At 46.7% G+C, this 19,708-nt stretch overlaps 1 protein-coding gene across 6 annotated transcripts in view; it reads left to right on the forward strand.

Annotated features, from left to right (window-relative positions):
* The first annotated feature begins 5,537 nt into the window (after positions 1-5,537).
* AGFG1 (ArfGAP with FG repeats 1) overlaps positions 5,538-19,708 on the forward strand; it is a 61,435-nt gene continuing 47,264 nt past the window's right edge. For 3 of the 6 annotated variants that reach the window (XM_083178354.1, XM_083178357.1, XM_083178355.1), the window contains exon 1: positions 5,538-5,949. In XM_083178354.1, coding sequence (XP_083034480.1) covers positions 5,783-5,949 — 167 coding nt within the window. In that variant the 5' untranslated portion in view covers positions 5,538-5,782. The remainder of the gene's footprint in view (positions 5,950-19,708) is intronic. The other 3 variants (XM_083178353.1, XM_083178356.1, XM_083178359.1) reach the window with 1 other exon arrangement.

Consider the following 19,708-nt stretch of genomic DNA (forward strand, 5'->3'; position numbering starts at 1 on the left):
TAGCCTGGCTGCTGGAAGCTGCATTGGAAGTTGTATGTGTGCTGTGCCGTGGGCTGGGCAGTCTCCTGCTGCTGATCGTCCACAGAGCAGCATGTGCTGTGCTCTCCTCCAATCAGAGCTCAGCACATGCTCCTCTGACCCCACTGCAGTGCCTCCTGGGATGTTTTTCCCAGTAGTGCACTGCAGAGTACTGTGTGCTGCCCCGACCCCCCCTCCCCGCATCAGAGTTAATAGCCGGCGCTGCAGATGGGTCCCTCCTGCTCCTCTTCTCCGGGAGGGAGGAAAGGGCACTCTGTGTGGGGTGTGTGCACAGCGGAGCCAGAGGCAATGGAAGATATGTGCCCCCTCTGGAGCAGACGCCCGGCGGCAGATGACTCCATTGCCTCCGGCAGTTCCGCCACTGGACTCCATCCTAAAGTGATCCACCCATAAATGTTTGTTTAGGGAGTTCAGATCAGAATAGGCATGAAAGAGCCGTCTGGTTTGGGGACCAAAAACCGAACGGAATAGAATCCCTTCTTTCGTTCTCTCAGTGGCACTGGGATCACCACTCTGTTCTGAGTGAGAGATGCCACCACCCCAAAGGGCTTGCTTCATACGGGCTTCCTGTGTCAAAGTAGTTTGAAGAAAATGCCTCGGGGGCCACCCCTGAGATTTATAATGTAATCTTCCAAAATTACATTCTGTACCCAAGAGTCCTGCCTCAACTGTAGCCAGCTGGTCCGAAATTGCAGGAGTCGACCCCCCCACTCTGATACACCCCCCCCCCCCCCTGAAAGGAAAGCCGAAAGGAGGAACTAAAGGCCCTATACACTGAGAGACCTTGCTTTGCTGCCGGTACAGGAAGGAAGGTAATCTTTCCTCCCGTAGCCTGTCTAATCACAGACTCCAACTCTGAACCAAAAAGGAATTCACATTTAAAGCTAAGGCCTCCAGTAACTTTTTTGATTCACTATCTGCTTCCCAAGCCTTGAGCCATAAGGCTTTTTGGTACTTGTGTAGTTTCACGGCGTGGCAAGCCACCGAGCCCGCAGCGTGGGCGAGCGAAGTGAGCCCCGCAAGGGGACTCAGACACACAGCGCCGTGAAACTACACAAGTACCGGCTTTTCTAGCAGCGACAGTGGTGGCTGACACCTTGGACGCCATTATTGCGCCTTCCTGTCCGACCCTACATATATATTCTGCTGCACACTCCAAATTCTTATCCAAAGCAAACATTTCTGTATCACGCTGAAGTTCAGCACACAATGCATCTGCCAATACAATCATAGCCTTTGAGACCCAAGTGGAAGCAATCAGGGGTCGTAACACAAACTCCATCCCTTTACAGGTGGCTTTAAGGCAGCCCTCTATCTTTTTATCAACAGGGTCCTTAAATGCCGCCCCCTCCCCCACACTGTATAGCGAGGGCCGTAGCCTTCAACAGACCGGCCACTGGTGCATCCACTATGGGGACTTTTCCCACAACTTTATGTGATCCTCACGCACGGGATACAGAGTAACTCTTTTATCCAGCATTTTCCAAGCCTCACCTATTAAACCAGACAAACTCTGGTCTGGTCTGGCAAGTCACGCCAGTCTTGCGCTGCCATTTGAAAAATCTCTCCGGCTGAACTGGGTACACATCAGCAATATCTAATGTCTGGCGAACTGCCATAATTAAATCCTCCACTCCAGGTGTAGAGGTATCAATATCCTCCTTCTGCCCCCAAATATTTTCCTCAGAAAATTCCCCTTCTTCCTCCTCATCCAAATCTGGTCGAAGAAGAGTCTAAGACAGTAAGGGGCGCCTGGTGCTCTGGGTGTCAGGGGTCCTCAACAACTGAGATCATTTTATGCACACCCTGTGATGTGTGCTGCATACCCTTTATCAAGGCCGGATCCCCTTGTGAGAGTGGAGGGGTGCTCAGAGTAGTCTGAGATGATGGAAGTAGTCTAGGACTGCTAAGCTCATCTTTTTGTCTGTTCAGAGCCTGCACTAAGGGCCTTATTTTGGTTCACTCCAGAAACCATATGCACTGCAGGTGGGGCAGATGTAACATGTGCAAATAGAATTAGATTTGGGTGGGGTTTTTCTTAAAAGTGAGATATATATTGCAGTGTAGAAATAAAGCAGTCAGTATTTTCCCTGCACAGAAACAAAATAACTCACCCAAATCTAATTCTCTATGCACATGCTACTTCTGCCCCACCTGCAGTGCACATGGTTTTGTCCATTTTAGAAGGAATTTATGGCCTTTGAACCAGAATAAGGCCATAAGTGCCACGGATCTGCCCAGGGCTGCCGCCCACGCAGGTTCAGACTGCTCTGCCCTCAGTACCTGAGCCCCACTATGAACAGCTTTGCAGGCAAATCACCAATTCCCTGGTCCAACTGCTCACGTTAATTTAACTCCACAAAACCTGCAGTCAACCAACATGGCAGATGCCCATCCTTCAGCAACAGCAGATTTACACCTTCCTGTCATTGTATTTCCACCTGAGACCTCCTTCTAATAGGGAGCAGGTGAAGTGTCCCCCCAGGGTGCAGGAGACCTTTCCTTGTAAAAAAAACAGGGAGGTCATAGCGCTGAGCTTGGAATAAGTAGTGTTCTCACCAGCTCACAGGACAGCGCTTCTGTCAGCCCATGTACCGCTAAATAACAGTGTATAGAGGTTTCCTAACAATCCTAACACTATGGGCAGTATTCAATGTAGAAAATTCTCTGTGCATGGCGAGAGATTTTTTCTCTCGCCATGCACTCGCCGTGTTCCGGAGCCTCCTGCTCCCACTATTCAACATATTTAAGACTCGCCGCCACTCGCGGCGAGTCTTAACCCCTGCAGCGGACGAGCGTCCGCGGCAGGGAGCTGACAGGTAGCCGTGGGACGGTGGCATCCAGGGAGATTAAAGTCTCCCTGGATGCCCCAGAACATATGTGGAGTGTAGGGGGCCCCCCCGGGACCCAGGCAGCACAGGCTGCCCCCCCCCCCCCCTATAGCCAGCGGGGGACCCAGTATTCACTGCACCCAAACGTGCATATTAACTATCGGGTGCAGTGAATATATGAATATCTAATGAGCGGCTCGAGCGCTCCGGCCCCCTGCTGGCTGCACTGTGTAAAAAAAAAAAAAAAAAAAAAAAAAAAAATTTTAAAAAATATTTTTTTTTATTAAATATTTATTCATGTGCTATAAGCACATGAATAAAAATAACATGCCCCTTCACAGAAAAAAAAAACTGATTTTTTGACACCAAAATAAAAAAAAAAACCTTTTAGATTAAAAGTTCACATTCCAGCTCTCCATCAGAAGATGGAGAATTTCTACACAGAGAGAGACGGCGAAAATCACTTAGAAAGACGGCGAATATTTCACATTGAATAGGGTGGTTCACTTTTGGGGAGCAAAATGCTCCGTCCAGGGCGAAAAAAGCAAAAATTCTCCATAAAACACGGAGAATTTTTCGCATTGAATACTGCCCTAAGCCTGCTGCTAGCTAAGTGAAATTACTAAAATAAAAAATCCTAACTAACTCTAATCTGGCTGCATCACACACCACATAGCATATGTGCGCACTCCTGTGGGCACCTAAACGAAACTGAAGTGAAATGGATGCAGCAGGGGAGGAGCCTGCCTCTTAAAGACATAGCATAGGTGCCTTGGCTCTGGACTCGACTACATCCCATGGTTAAGCTGTCACCAGGATGGACGAAAGAGAAAATAATTATTAACAAAAAAAAAAAATCACTCTACCAATGAGTGAGAAAGCTACACGGCCATTAGTTGAATATCCCCAGTAAGGGCTCCCCTAGGAGTATGCCTAATACACCAGTACCTTGTTGTAGCCTCACTCATGGGACAAGAAACATCTCTATATTTGTGCCTTATGTGTGGAAAGGGCAGAGGTTCTGTGCTGGTGCCTCACACATGGAAAGACTGCGCTGGTACCTCACACATGGACAGGGGAGCACCTTTGCCTTGGTGCCCTAAACATGGCAGGAATAAGCTTTACACTGGTGCCTTACACACAGAAAAGGCAAAGGGATATGGGTCATTAGGTAGACCAAATGAAGGTAAACATACATTGGGTCAAAAAGGAGTGTAAACATTTACTAACCCAATTCATTTTTACAGGTATTCACTCATTATTCTATTTTTATTTATTTTTATTATTTTGTTACTTTAGCGCTCTTATTTAACATGAAATACATAGGGTCAACCACTAAAGGTTGACATGCACTAGGGCGACATTGGGAAGGTCAACATGAGTTTTTCACAAAAATGTTGACATAGTCGATATGGACAATGTATCACTGCACCGCATCCCATCACTACACTCGGGAGTCGGCACACTATTCTATTCTCCCTCCATGCCCTAGTGGATGGTAGGGCATGAAATACTGCCCGTCAGCTCAAAATAAAAGTGAAAAGCCCATGTCAACCTTTTGTCTCTGTTGACCTAAGTCCTGTCGACCTTCAGTGATCAACCCAATGTATGTCAACCTTAGATATGTCAATCTAACGACCTTGTCTCGGGCAACGGCCCGAAGTTGGAGTCTCACAGATGGAAAAGGGAAGAGATCTGCGTTGGTGCCTCACACATGGCAAGGGAAAACTTTCGGCTCTGCTGTCTCACACATGGCAAGAGGAGAGGCTCTGTGCTGGTGCCTCACACATGGCAAGGGGAGAGGCTCTGTGCTGGTGCCTCACACATGGCAAGGGGAGAGGCTCTGTGCTGGTGCCTCACACATGGCAAGAGGAGAGGCTCTGTGCTGGTGCCTCACAAATGGCAAGAGGAGAGGCTCTGTGCTGGTGCCTCACAAATGGCAAGAGGAGAGGCTCTGTGCTGGTGCCTCACACATGGCAAGGGGAGAGCTCACACATGGCAAGGGGAGAGGCTCTGTGCTGGTGCCTCACACATGGCAAGGGGAGAGGCTCTGTGCTGGTGCCTCACACATGGCAAGGGGAGAGGCTCTGTGCTGGTGCCTCACACATGGCAAGGGGAGAGGCTCTGTGCTGGTGCCTCACACATGGCAAGGGGAGAGGCTCTGTGCTGGTGCCTCACACATGGCAAGAGGAGAGGCTCTGTGCTGGTGCCTCACACATGGCAAGAGGAGAGGCTCTGTGCTGCTGTCTCACAAATGGCAAGAGGAGATGCTCTGTGCTGGTGCCTCACACATGGAAAGCAGAGATGCTCTGTGCTGATGCCTCACACATGTGGTATGTGGAGAGGCTCTGTGCTGATGCCTCACGCATGGCAAGGGGAGAGGCTCTGTGCTGGTGCCTCACACATGGAAAGAGGAGAGGCTCTGTGCAGGTGCTTCACATAAGGAAAAGGGGAATCTCTGCGCTGTGGCTGCTTCCTCGCACATGGTTTTGGGCCTCACACGGATGGGGAGAGGCTCTGCGTTGTTGCCTCACACATGGAATGGGGAGAGGCTGACATGTCCGCACTCCACACAGACGCCTCAGATCAGCTCGCTTCCGTTGCTAGGTAACTAGTGAAAGAATCCGGAAACGTATTGCGTTACTTCCGGCTCCTTCCCTGTGCTCCGCCCCTGTCTCCCCGTGACACCGCAGTAGCTGCACGAATGACCCCACCTCCCTCTCCCCGGCTATAGGAGCCCTGTGTCTGGCCGACTCGCCCATACCATACACCGACCACCTGACGTCAGCAAACCCCGCCTCCGGGAACGTCACTCCCGTCCCCGCCCCTGGAACACGTCACTGGCCCCTGACTGTACTCGCTAGGTGCCGCCCGGTGTCTCCCGGTGTGTCACCCCCGCCCGGTGCTTCACCATGGCGGCCAGCGCCAAGCGGAAGCAGGAGGAGAAGCACCTGAAGCTGCTGCGGGAGATGACCAGCCTCCCCCACAACCGCAAGTGCTTCGACTGCGACCAGCGCGGCCCGACCTACGCCAACATGACGGCGGGGGCCTTCGTCTGCACGTCCTGCTCCGGCATCCTGTGAGTACCGGGGCCACATTGCCTCTGCAGGAGCGATGTCACCTCTGCATAGGGCTTCATAGGTGGATAATGGCACAAGGTGTTTATTCTAGAGGCTTGTGCTGGGTGTCCCTGGGCATTGCTGCTAATGCTGAGGAGTAGAGGTGCATGACATGCTGGACATATGGGTATAGCTGAAGGAATAGATGTGCCTGTCATGCTGGGCATTGCTGCTAATGCGGAGGAATCCATGTGCCAGCCTTTCTGGGCATTACTGATGATGCTGAGAATGGATATGCCTGGCATGCTGGGCATTGCTGTTAATGCCGAGAAATAGATGTGCCTAGCACACTGGGCAGAAGAGTCGAGCTGGGGAATGGTTGTGCCTGGCGTTGTGGTCATTGGGGTATAGCTAAAGGAATGGATGTGCCTGGCATGATGGGTATTAGGGTAATTATCAATAATGGGTGTGCCTGTCATCCTGGACATTAAGGGATATATGAGGAATGAATATGCCTGGCATCCTGGGCATTGAGGTATAGCTGAGGAATGTATGTTCCTGACATGCTGGGCTTTGAGGTATAGCTAGGGAATGAATGTGCCTGGCATGCTGGGCATTGGGGTATAGCTGGGGAATGAATGTGCCTGGCATGCTGGGCACTGAGATCTATCTGTGAAATGAATGTTTCTGGCATGCTGGGAATTGGGGTATAGCTAGGGAATGAATGCACCTGGCATGCTGGGCATTGGGGTATAGCTGCTGAATGAATGTGCCTGGCTTGCTGGGCAGTGGGGTATAGCTGGGGAATGAATGTGCCTGGCTTGCTGGGGAGTGGGGTATAGCTGGGGAATGAATGTATCTGGCTTGCTGTGCAATGGGGTATAGCTGGGGAATGAATGTGTCTGGCTTGCTGGGCAGTGGGGTATAGCTGGGGAATGAATGTGCCTGGCTTGCTGGGGAGTGGGGTATAGCTGGGGAATGAATGTGTCTGGCTTGCTGTGCAATGGGGTATAGCTGGGGAATGAATGTGTCTGGCTTGCTGGGGATTGGCGTATAGCTGGTGAATGAATGTTCCTGGAATGCTGGGGATTGGAGTATAGCTGCTGAATGAATGTGTCTGGCTTGCTGGCCACTGGGGTATATCTGGGGAATGAATGTTGCTGGCATGCTGGGCATTGGGGTATAGCTAAATGAATGGATGTGCCTGGCATGCAGGGAATTGGAGTATAGTTGGGGACTGTATGTGCATGGCATGCTGGGAACTGGCATATTGCTGAAGAATGGGGTGGTCACTGCAGTAAAATGTTTTCCGGAGGATATTTATTTATGCTGTTTTCGCACCCTAATATTATAATCCTGAAGATTGTAAATTTGCAGCAGGGCCCTCTTACCTCCAAGGGTGTTTCCCTCCTATGTCCCTATAAATTGCAAGCTTGTTACCCAATTTTTTTTATCACTGTCTACAATTGTAAGGTGCAACGGAATCTGCTGCACTATATAACAAACTGTAAATAATAATAATCAGGACTTTCAGAGAGTTGTTGAAGGGTCAGACTTCTACCCCTTTTCCACTAGCAAAAATATCCTGGGTCAACTAACCCGGGTAACTACCTGGGTTGGACCCGAGATTAGGGTGGCCAATCATCCCGGGCTTTGGCCCCCAAAACACCGGGATTTCAATCCTGATTTCGGGATTAGACTGTGTATGTGCAGTCTAATTCCGGGCAGCGTCTGAGCTTCTGCTCAGACGCTGCCAGGCTTCCCCTGTACCTGGCAGTGCGGCCCTGCGCAGCGTGAGGAGGTCATAGGCCACACAGGCGCACAGACAGCCTAAGCCGCCTTGACCTACACTGTCCTAGCCCCATCTTCCCGGCTCCCGGAGACCCCGCCTACCCACCCTGCTCTCTGCGACCCCGGCAACGCACCCGGATCGCGACAACCCCGTCTATCCACCCAGCAACCGGCAACATCACCATGCCCAGCCACCCATTGGGCTCCTGGCCACATGTATGTAAACATGAGGGGCATTTTTTATTTATTTAGGGAAGCCATTCCCAAGATCGAGCATTTTTCAATCCCGAATCCCGGCTTTCCTACGTGAGATGCTCCCGAGTCCAGGGGCTTTGTAACCTGGTAACCTGGGTCACTGTGATACAGAAGCTGCCACTAGGAGATGCTCTCATCTCCAATGAATGCGTGGCTGCTGGATGAGCCACCCATTCAGCGGCCACCCATTCGTTTTGTAGTTATTACAGTTTTTTTTAAATACTCCTGGGAATGCAGAGCGGGGAGAGTGCCTCTCCTGATCGGCGCTCCCTGCTTTGCATATAGGTGTGTGCCAGCTGACGGCTAAATGTGCAGTTTATCGAACATGCAGCCCGTCTGACCTCCGATCCCATGTGCATGGGACCGCACAAAAGGATCGGATGTCATACACATGCTTCCTGGGCCGGTTTCACCCGATTTATTGGTACCAAATCGCATAGTGTATGGGGGCCTTGAGTCAAACTCTTGTGCATTTGGCCAAACTCTCTTGTGCATCTAGCCAAAATTCTCACTGTGTGTATACGGCTTAATAAGAATTTACTGTTAAAACATTTCTCTGAAGTGATTCAACTTTCTCTTTTTAAGTTTGTTACTTTCCTGGGTACCAAACAGATATGGTTCTACGTACTTTCTCATCTTTGCGGCCGCCGCTACACCAGTTAGCCGCTACTTAACCGCTAGGCAATGATGCTTAGCAGCACCATTGTCCCCTCGCGGGCTCGGTGGTTCGCTTCGCTCGCCACAACTTTACTAAAGGTAATACTTGGTGGCGTGGTCCCAGTACATAAGTTCCATAGCATAAGCAGTGGCCACAAAGATGAGGAAGTACCTGGTTCTTACTACAAAATATTGCATACCTGACAATCATAGGTACTCTGAAACCTATGTGAAATGCAACCGGTTTATTCACTTACATGGTTTATTTTGAACTGTGGGTATTGCATGCCCTGCACTGAAACCAATGTGAAGTCCAAATTACTGTCCATTTTATTAGTGTAAGACTTTTATTGTTTTAGCAATAGTTTTAGTTTTTTCTTTTTAAACCGTTATTTACACTCTGCTCAATTTGTTGTATTTAACTGCTTGTATAAATCTGCCTTACAGCCCCTGTAACTGCATGAAATTTGGTTGCATGAGTTCTTATGGGGTCATTCCTGCCCAGTTAGAAATCGGCAGTTCTTCTTTCTTGATGGTTAATGTGCTGTAACAGTACAAAAGCCTGTCTTGGTAAAAGCACAGTGGATGAAAACTGCGTTGAAACATGTGTTAAAACACAGTGGTAGGCAGAGCATTTCACAGGGATGTCTCCGTTGTTCGGTGTACAATTTATGTGGCTAAACCTGGCACTGCAGGGCGCGATCAGTGTGATAAAACAATGCACCCCAAACAATTGCATACCACGCCCCATCTAAAGTGATTGGGCTAAAAAATAAATAAATTGGTTAATCCACAGTTTAGTGGATTTTTTCCTGTGGTGAATACTGATGCTAGTTCAGCTGGCTGAAAAGTTCATTTTAGTGGTCTTTTATTTTTGGGAGGAGGGGGACATTTAGCCCTGTGACCTAATCTAAAAGCCACACTTTTCAACTTAAGGTGCCCATACACGGTGCCTTTTGCGGGTGCGATGCACGCTCCCGCACACATCCCATCACCCAGTTCAAAAAGTATGTGCTGCACATACTTTTTGAACTAGCTTTGAATCAGATCGCATTGCTTGCAAATCGTATGCAATGCGATCGCATCCACAACGCAATGCAATGATTGCACCATGTTATGGCATCTTCAGTATTCCCTTATTAGTCTTTGCCAGATAATGCAGCAGACAGGCCAGGTTTTTTTAGCTCAGCTAATAAGAACAGTGCTGATTTGTTCTACTAGCGACAGTGGTGGCCATGGCAACTACTCAGATGTGAATGATGGCAGTCTTCTTTTGAACCCATTTTCATAAATGTCTGTCATAATTTAAACACTTCAGGGCTAGAATATAAAGTATCTTTTCAAATCATTATATATCTATATCTCTAGATAATTTCCAGTATAGTTCATTACACATTAGGGTTAGTAGTAGCTGTGTGTGGCAGAAGAGAGGAGGGAAAATACATGTACAAGGCATGTGTATGGCTAAACATACATCTGTTTTGTTGATAATTTTTCCTTATGAATAGCAGGATTATGAGTATAATGGAGACATTATTAATAGAAATCTAGCTGAAATAATTGCTGAAACTCTACTTAATCTGTTCTTAATGAACAGTGTTTCAGTACTGTAGTGCAAGGCTGGATAAATTCCAGGAGCCATTGTGCCTGATATTGCTGCTAGAGGTGCATACACTGGGTGTTTTTGCCCAGCGTGTATACACAGCAATAATGTGGAAAATCTCAGTACATACACACTGAGTGATTTTCCCCCGTCAAAGCAATTTTCCTGGTGGTAGACGGCTGATGAGTGGCGGCAGCCGGCGATGATGCAGGGGCGTGCATCAGCGATCACCGCTCATTGCCTGGCCATACACACTTGGCGGCGTTTGAGCTGAAAGTGAGCTGCTTTCAGTTCAAAATCGCCCAGTGTGTATGGGCCTTAGGGGGCAAATTCAGTGATATGCAATGTGCATATTCTGTTTCCAGTTTTTCCTCTCATAGACCTGCACTGAAAATCCTGTAGTGTTGCATCTACTATATGTTGCAAATATGTGCTTATGTCACATCACCTGTAATTGTAGGAATCCTTTCTGTTGTGGTTAACAGATTGTTCTGGCTCCTGAATCTCTATTATGTTAGCCCCTATTGAAATGTACAACACTGTAGCTGTAGTGGTCCACAAAGCAATTGCAAACATTCTATTTGAATTTGGTCCTCAAGGGTGAGCAATCCTAGTGTTCATTCTAGGACCCGCCATATTTAAAAAGCCATGTAGTTCCTCTTCCCTGCCTGGGGTGTCGCTGTCTGGTGTAGTGCTTCTAGCACAGTGTGGTCTGTATATCATCACTGATATGCAAACCAGACCTGTGCTAGAAACACCACAGCAGACAGTGACACCCCAGGCAGGGAAGAGGAACTGCATGGGTTTTCAAATATAGCGGGTGCTAGAATGAACACTAAATCCTACCCACCCTGTGCGACAGTGGTGACTATGTCCTGCCTCTACCAAGATGGCCACCAAATATTGACCTCCCCCTCCAAGCTTTAAAACACATTTTACAGATTGTATTCGGGTTGTTGGCACTACTAAAGCTTCTCACAATCATTGAGTGCTGGATAGAAGAAGACCCTTTAATGCCTTGCCCCAAACTATACTGGCTTTGGCCGTAGTGTCTTCTGTCCCTGTATTTTCCCATGAGTCTGCTAGTAGTCCCATTTTCTGCCATTCCACATTTTGTAATGTAACCTGAAAAGACCAAGTGCTAATTAGCCATTGAGTGGCTCTAATTCCTCACAAAACTTTGGGATGATTGTTGATTTTTCTAATTTGTGTTCTGAGGACTATTATTTCTTAACAATACACATTGAGTCAGTGTTTGTTTTCCCTCACAAATAAGGTTTGCAGTATGTGTTTGGCTGTAAATTCGGCATTTCCTGAGAACGCAATAAGAAAGCCTAGATGAGAATCTTGCTTTGGATAATGAAAGAATTGATTGTTCTTGGAAAGCCTAAATTGGTTCTTTTTGGTAAAACATTTTTGTGTGAACTACAATGGTAGCAGTGGTTCATTCACAAGATTGCTGATAAAGGTTTAGTTCTCTCTTAGAACTTATCAGTCGCACAAAGAAATTGTATTATGTAAGTAACCTCCATTTCTAGCCAGTTATCCTATTTTATTGTTTTGTTCTGTTGAAGTTTCCAGTTTTAGGGGGGGGGGGGTTTATCTGAAAATGACTAAGGTACACTCTTATTACTAAGAGGAATACGGCACTAAAACATGATTGCTGTGAAATGCTGTATTTCTTTTCTGCATAACTACCCTATGCTTTAAAGAAAGAAAATACATTTTATTCTGATCTCCTAAATACAGCGATTGTATTATGTAAGGAGACGGGGATCAAACGCTTCCATGCTTCAGAGTGCACTGTTAATGGAGAGCCCTGCCCACTCTTCACCCCCTAGACCTCAGACTGGTTCTTCTTCTGGCCAAGGAAAGGCGTAAGGGAAAATTGCAAGGATCACCTCATTGTATGCAGTCCATTCATTTTTCCCTTTTGTAATAATAATTCCCAAAAGTTATATAGCGACCTGGAAGTCTTTTCATGTGTTCCACGTTACAGCTTTCTGCATGATGGCTGCAAAGAGTTATACAAAATGATCAGTGAAGTCACTTTACAACAAGAAACATTGATTAAAAAAAACAAGAGTGCAGTATAGGCTAATGAAATATCGTGATGTGCACAACCAAATTCAGATGAAGAAAATGAATTTGTGGATTAGGCAAAATGATCAGCCTTTATTCATAAAGCACTACCATAATATGGGATTATTCTGCGGTGATGCCAGCATTCACAATATAGACTCCAGCATCCCGACTACCGCCAGGAGACTGGCTCTGGAATCCGCACTGAAAATGTATTTTTGTGGGGCAGGTTAGGGAAGGAGTTGTGTTTAGGCACTAGTGTTGAGGGGCATAGGCTCTAAGGGAGTTGGGTTTAGGCAACGGGGTACAGGGGTTAGGCTGCAGCAAAAGAGGGCTGTGGTGCAGGGGGAAGGGAAGTATACTGATTTACCCTGTATCTGGATTGCGCCCATTGGGAAGCCAGTGTCTGTATTCTGAACTCCACCATCCCCACTACCGGTCTTTCATAAGTATACCCATAACTCGGGCAGATCATAATCCTATTGAGTAACAATGACTTTTTTTCTAAATTAAAATGGCTCTGCTCATATGCGCTATGGCGATTGTAGCTGGTGGTGAAGAAGGTACATGCAAATATTGTACAGCAGAAGCATCATCAGCCACATGTAGTGGTCCTATTGGTTGTTCTGTGCCTCTACTGATGAGGCATGGATCGGAGAGACATGAATGATTAACTGGTGTACAAACATTAGCCATTATCTCTCACTGAAATCTCCATGAGCTGTAACTTTAAAGTACATTGGTTACATGGTGTCCAGGAAATTATATAACAGGAGGGATACAGAAAACAAAAGATGGTGAGGAAAGCGAAACTCAAATCCAGCAGCTGTGATGCGCAAATCCCACACACAGTCAATGAAAGCTGTACAATAGTTTACATATAAGAGACTAAACTGTTTAAAAAAGGACTTAAGGTTGAACTAGCTTTTGTCAGGATAAAGCAAACCAGAAGTGTAGTGCAAGACCATCTAAGCACTTGCCTAACCGTTAAAGAGACCTTTCCCTGGCCTATCCGTAAGAAACTCATGCTACCTGAACCAGTTCATAAGTGGGGAAAGGGAGTAGTTGTGTAAGAATTGTTTCCTTGTTTCTGTGAACTTCTGCAACCAGTGAAAAAGGCTGTGGCTTCCACATTTCAGCAATACAGTAGTAGCTTTTGCAGCAATTAGGATGTGGGTGATGAGGGAGAAGAGGGGTTGAGGCATGAGAGAGGATTATAAGTTGGGAAAGCAAGATTTAATTTCTTTCCAAAAGTGCCAAATCCCCGGGCAAGTCTAAAAAATATGAAGAATGTGTCCAACATTTGCACCAAACAAAGGATAATCTTTTCCCTGCCAGTTGTCAAGTGTAACCTGGATAACTTCATGCTATTTAATGTTAATAGGGAGACACGAGTGAACTTGTTTAGAATTTAGAAGATTGTGCTACTTAGACCTTCAGGAGCAGACTGAGAAAGGCCCATTCAGAGGAAGGGAGGATAATGAAGACCAATAACCAAAGGGGAAAAGGACTGAAACCAGTGACATATCTGCTGAAATGTGTAGTGGTGCTTAGGGTGGGAAGGCTGAAGTAGGTTTGCGGTTGTATAAATGGCATAATTGCATCATCGTCCTGTATTTAAAGAAAAGTAGGGAATCCCAAAAAAATTAGTCCAGAAATAGTTAGGTTGGTACTTGTTTCCTAGCACGGCCACAATCTTATGGATCGTGTACCTTTAAGTTAAGGTACACGATCCATAAGATGGACCCGATTTCCTTTGAAATCAGGTCCATTTTGCCGGCTAGGACACAATATCGGGGGCATCGCGTCGGTCGGGACCATTAACATTGGTCCCGACGCGACCGACGCGATGCCCCCGATTTCCCCATAGGCTTCAATGTTAAAAAATATTTTAACATTGAAATCGTGTCGGGAAAGGTAAAATATCGGGGGCATCGCGTCGGTCGGGACCATTAACATTGGTCCCGACGCGATGCCCCCGATTTTTTCCATAGGCTTCAATGTTAAAATATTTTTTAACATTGAAATCGTGAAAAAATGTAAAAAAGGTGAAATGGGCCAATATGACCCATTTCACATTATAGATGTCCCCGTCGTCACCCCACGATAGACGCCAACCCGAAGCGTGGCGAGCGGCGGCGGTGCGCGTCCTCCGACCTTTTCATTCCCCTACTATCCACGTCGGTGTGGAGTTGAGAATAGAATAGTGTGGCGAGCGCAGCAAGCCACCGAGCCCGAAGCGTGGCGAGCGGACGCGTATAACTTCACAGGTATACGCGTCCCCTCGCGGGGCTCGCTGCGCTCGCCAAGCTTCGGGCTCGGTGGCTCGCTGCGCTCGCCACACTATTCTATTCTCAACTCCACGCCGACGTGGATAGTAGGGGAATGAAAAGGTCGGAGGACGCGCACCGCCGCCCCTCGCGGGCTCGCTGCGCTCGCCACGCTTCGGGTTCGCTGCGCTCGCCACGCTTCGGGTTCGCATCTATCGTGGGGTGGGGTGTACGACGTTAAATTTGGGGGGGTTGGGAATATTTTACATTGAATACAATGTAAAATCGGGTCCCAGGGACCCGATTTACATTTCATTCAATGAAAAAATCGGGTCGAAAATCGGTCGGTCGCGTCCATCGCATGCGACCAAATCGCTTGCGATGCGATCGACCCGATTTTTCCGACACGACCACCCCGATGTAAATCGGTGTGGCCGTGCTAGGAAACAAGTACCGTTAGGTTAAGTAGTGGGGAAAGGGGACACTATAAAGAGGAGTTAGTCCCAAGCTTTGAGGCGTATGGGGATTGTGGTATCTGTCAGGACCCGGTAACCACAGGCCTTGTGCTGGGAATGGGATGGGCATGGTAAATGCAAGATGACCCCAAGGCTTCAAGATTCCAGGTATAAAGCCTTTGTTCAGCTGAGCTAACAGACAAGCTGTTTGATAGGGTTCCAAATTTGGAATGGCTAATCACCCAGCAGACTTCAAGATAGATATTTCCTGGCTTGGCAAACCTTCTTGTCCCTCCAAACAAATGCATTCATGACCGAGTAAAATCTGTTAAATCCTCTAGCAGATAGAGCTTAAGGGAATCTCCATCTTAATGCAATGGAAACCAGCCTTAAGACCTCGCAGTTCATCCAGTCTTTAGTAAAAGTGAGTAATTTACCTAAAAGTTAATAATTACAGTCAGTAAGGTCTTCTCTCTCCTGGAATGAGATTGCCAAGATACTGGAAACTGCTAACCATATTTGTTAGAGGTTTTCAGCCCGGGGTGCAAAGCCAAAGGTACATTAAGTGGGGAGAACTATTTAGAGGTGTTTTTAATTATAGTAATATGCTAAATATAAGGGGATGTGATTGTATAGATTTTAAATATCTGAGTTTCAGGAAAGGAGCAGATCAAAGACCCTGCTTCAGACATGTCCATCAGTATTGGGATGAACTCAAATATAAGCATTGCAAGAGTAGCCTTCGGTCTCAGGGCCTTTACATTTGTTAAGTGATACAATTGCTTGTTGTATCTTTGTTCCATATCAGGGAGAATTAAGGGCATCAACTACTGAGGGCTTAAAAAGAGGCAAATAGAAGTCCCTTAGGAAATCCCTAATGAAGGCAGGGGTTGACCACCTGGATGAACTAAATGTCTATTAAGGATATTACTCTTTTGGTACTTATGTAGTATCTGGGCTGCCGATTTTGTGATTGTATGCCTTACCTTAAGGCATACAATCAGATGCGATGCGATTCGATGCGATTTTGCATAGGATTCAATGTTAAGAAGGTCCTGTTCATTTCCCCACTATCCAAGTGGGCATAGAGTTGATTTTATATAGCGTGGCGAGCGCAGCGAGGCGAGCGAACGCATATTTCTTAAAAAGTATTCTGTGTCCCCTCGCGGGGCTCGCTACGCTCGCCACGCTTCGGGCTCGGTGGCTCGCTACGCTCGCCACAGGTTTATATCCAACTCCATGCCCACTTGGATAGTGGGGAAAGGAAAAGGACCCCTTTTTCCCATTGAATTCTATGTTAAAATGTTGGTACTTATGTAGTATCTGGGCTGCCGATTTTTTGATTGTATGCCTTAAGTTAAGGCATACAATCAGATGCGATGCGATGCGATATCGCATCGCATCGCATCGCATGCGACCATCGGATGCGATGACCCGATTTTTCCATAGGAATCAATGTTAAAATGGACTGAGTCCATTTTAACATGGAATTCAATGGGAAAAAGGGGTCCTTTTCATACCCCTACTATCCAAGTGGGCATGGAGTTGGATATAAACCTGTGGCGAGCGCAGCGAGCCACCGAGCCCGAAGCGTGGCGAGCGAAGCGAGCCCCGCGAGGGGACGGTATTCTGTGTCCCCTCGCGGGGCTCGCTACGCTCGCCACGCTTCGGGCTCGGTGGCTCGCTACGCTCGCCACAGGTTTATATCCAACTCCATGCCCACTTGGATAGTAGGGGTATGAAAAGGACCCCTTTTTCCCATTGAATTCCATGTTAAAATGGACTCAGTCCATTTTAACATTGATTCCTATGGAAAAATCGGGTCATCGCATCGCATCCGATGGTCGCATGCGATGCGATGCGATGTACCCGATTTAGAAATCGGCAGCCCAGATACTACATAAGTACCAAAATGTTATTTTAACATTGAATCCTATGGAAAAATCTTGACCATCGCATCGCATACGATTTGGTCGCATGCGATGCGATCCGATCCGATTTCTAAATCGGACGCCCAGATACTACATAAGTACCACTCTTTTTATAAAGCTTTGGGTTTCTTAGAAGCTATTGAGGGCATGGTGGCTTGAAGGCACAATATGGGGAGAGGAAAAAAATGTCAAAGGGAACAGACTACAGAGGAGGTTTTCGCAGGGAGTAGAGGGTGTAGCAGCATCACTTCAGCAGGCCATTAACTTAAGACTAACCAGTATTTTATGATGAATGGCTAGAAGGAAAATCTAGGGGCTATAAAAATGGAAACCTGGCAGGATCTAGCACAGGGTTTAGCCAGGTATAGTGGGAGGAGCTACAGATCGATCTGGACAATTCCCAAGTGGTGGCCACTTCAAGGCTGTCTACTACTTTTTATGGGACTGCTGTACCCCTGTCAGGAGTTCCTCTGTAGTCCAGGGTGGCTCTTGAAGAGGAGGCACGTACCAGTTGCCCATGAGACCCGCCAGTGAGCAGACTGGTGGCAGGATGCAGAGAGCTCCATAAAGTGCGATGTTGAATGCCAAGAACACCTACTTTATGCTTCAGCCACTCACCTGTTACAAAGAATTTCTCATTATTTAATATATTCCACATAGTTTTCACAGATTAGATTGTACGAGAGCTGTATCAGGGTATAGAGGGATGATCTGTACAGATCTAGATTGATCTGTACAGATCTAGATTGATCTGTAGAACACGGCATGCTTCTTGCATTCACTTGAAGAACCAGTTTTCCCTTTTGCTGTATAACAAGTTGCAAACACATTCCATTTATTTCTGCATGTCAATGATCTGTTAATGTTTACCTAATGGTAAGTCACATTGTTGCTCTGAGTTGGTAACTTTTGCTCTTTCTTATCCGTTAGATGCCATGACGTTTTATCCACTTGCAGAACACTATAATATCTGTTTAATCTTCTCAGTCAGAGCAGCCTTAATTGTTCTAAAAATGGATTCAACATGGAGCTGGAAACATTCCTTAAGGTGCGTACACACAGGGGCGATTTTGTGCAAAATCGCAGGAAATATGGTCGCTGAGCGACCATATTGCCCGCAATGGGAGTGAGCACCGGCGATATATCGCCGGATGCGCGCTCCCGTTTTTGCCCCTGTGGTGATCGCTGGTCGCAGGAACATGCTCCTGCGACCAGCTGATTACCACTGCCGGGCTCCCCCGGGCAGTTTCTTTTTCATCAGCGACCATCTCTGGTCGCTGATGTAAAGTAGAAACTGAGCAATATATTGCTCAGCCATATATTGCTCAGCAATATATGGCTGAGCAATATATCTCCCCCGTGTGTACACAGCATTAGACTCTGGTCCCATGGTGACATGATAGCATCACACAGTTGCTTCAGATCTTCACCTCCACCGAGTGCTACTGTAGGTGTGGTTATTGGAGGCCTTTTTAAATGCAGAAAACTAGTCTGTTAATGGCAAACTGTGACTTTACCATGTCCTTGTCCCAGCTCAAATAGAGACTTGTCCAACCAGGTCAGGTTTCACAGATATTCCCAGGATTCATGAGCCTGTAGTCTGTTCCTGTTCTGTGCTAGGAGTAGTGGACCCTAATGTGGCCTTTTGCTGGTGCATGCTATCCACTTCAAGGTGCGACATGCTGTGCTTTGGAGATGCTCTCGTCATACTGCTGTTGTACTGCATGGTTATTTAGGTTATGATACCTTCCTTTCAGCTTGAACCAGTATTGCCATTTCCCACTCACATTTTTTCTGTTTCTTAAGTGTTTTTGACTATGGAACCACACTGCATCGGATGCCTTTATGTTTTGCGCACACTTCTCTGTACACTGTAAAAATCCCAGGTGATCAGCCCTTTCTGCTACCCACATCACTAAACATTGATCTGTTGCACATTATTGACTTATACTTGATATCCTGCTATAATGAACAGGCACACCTAAAAATAGTAACGACTGAGTGCATGTGTTTGTAAATGTCTGCTTGTAATCTGTGTCCCTACAGAGAACGTATGGTGTATGGTTACCATTAATGCATTACAATTGAGGTCTTGGTCTTTTGATTCCCAACACGACCCAGCTGTGTAAAGTTTGTGCTTTCTTCCCTCGCTTGCATCTGTTTCCTCTGGGTACTCTGGTTTCCTCCCTCACTGCGAATATATACTTCTAGTTTAATTGGTTACAACAATTTCTATCTCTATTGTGTGTGGGTGTGTGTGTGTGTGTGTGTGTGTGTGTGTGTGTACATATGGTATGTAGATTGTAATCTCCTCTGGGGCAGCGACTGATTTGAGTCGTATCTGGTCAACAGGTCCACATTCCCTATGTTGACCACTAATGGTCTACACAGTGAGAAGGTTGACACCTAAGAATGTTCGACATACCCTAGGCCATCATTGACAAAATGTTGACATGAACATGGTCGACGCAAGAAAACTGCCATAAGTTTTTCATGATTTTTTTTTTTTGTAATGACTTGTACTTACTTCACGATCCAAGTGGGCATAGAGTTAGACTATAATGTGCCAAGGGCGGCATAGACACACAAATAAGGGAAAAAACGTGTGTCGATCTTTACCTCTGATGCCCATGTTCATGTCAACCTTTTGCTTGTGTCAACCTTCTGACAATGTTGACACTAGTGTATGTCGACCATCCTTAGGTGTCAAAATCTTCACTGTCGAATATCTCTAC

The sequence above is a fragment of the Crinia signifera genome, chromosome 3 (genome assembly GCF_055691185.1).
Source record: "Crinia signifera chromosome 3, ASM5569118v1, whole genome shotgun sequence".
NCBI classification, from domain to species: Eukaryota; Metazoa; Chordata; class Amphibia; order Anura; family Myobatrachidae; genus Crinia; species Crinia signifera.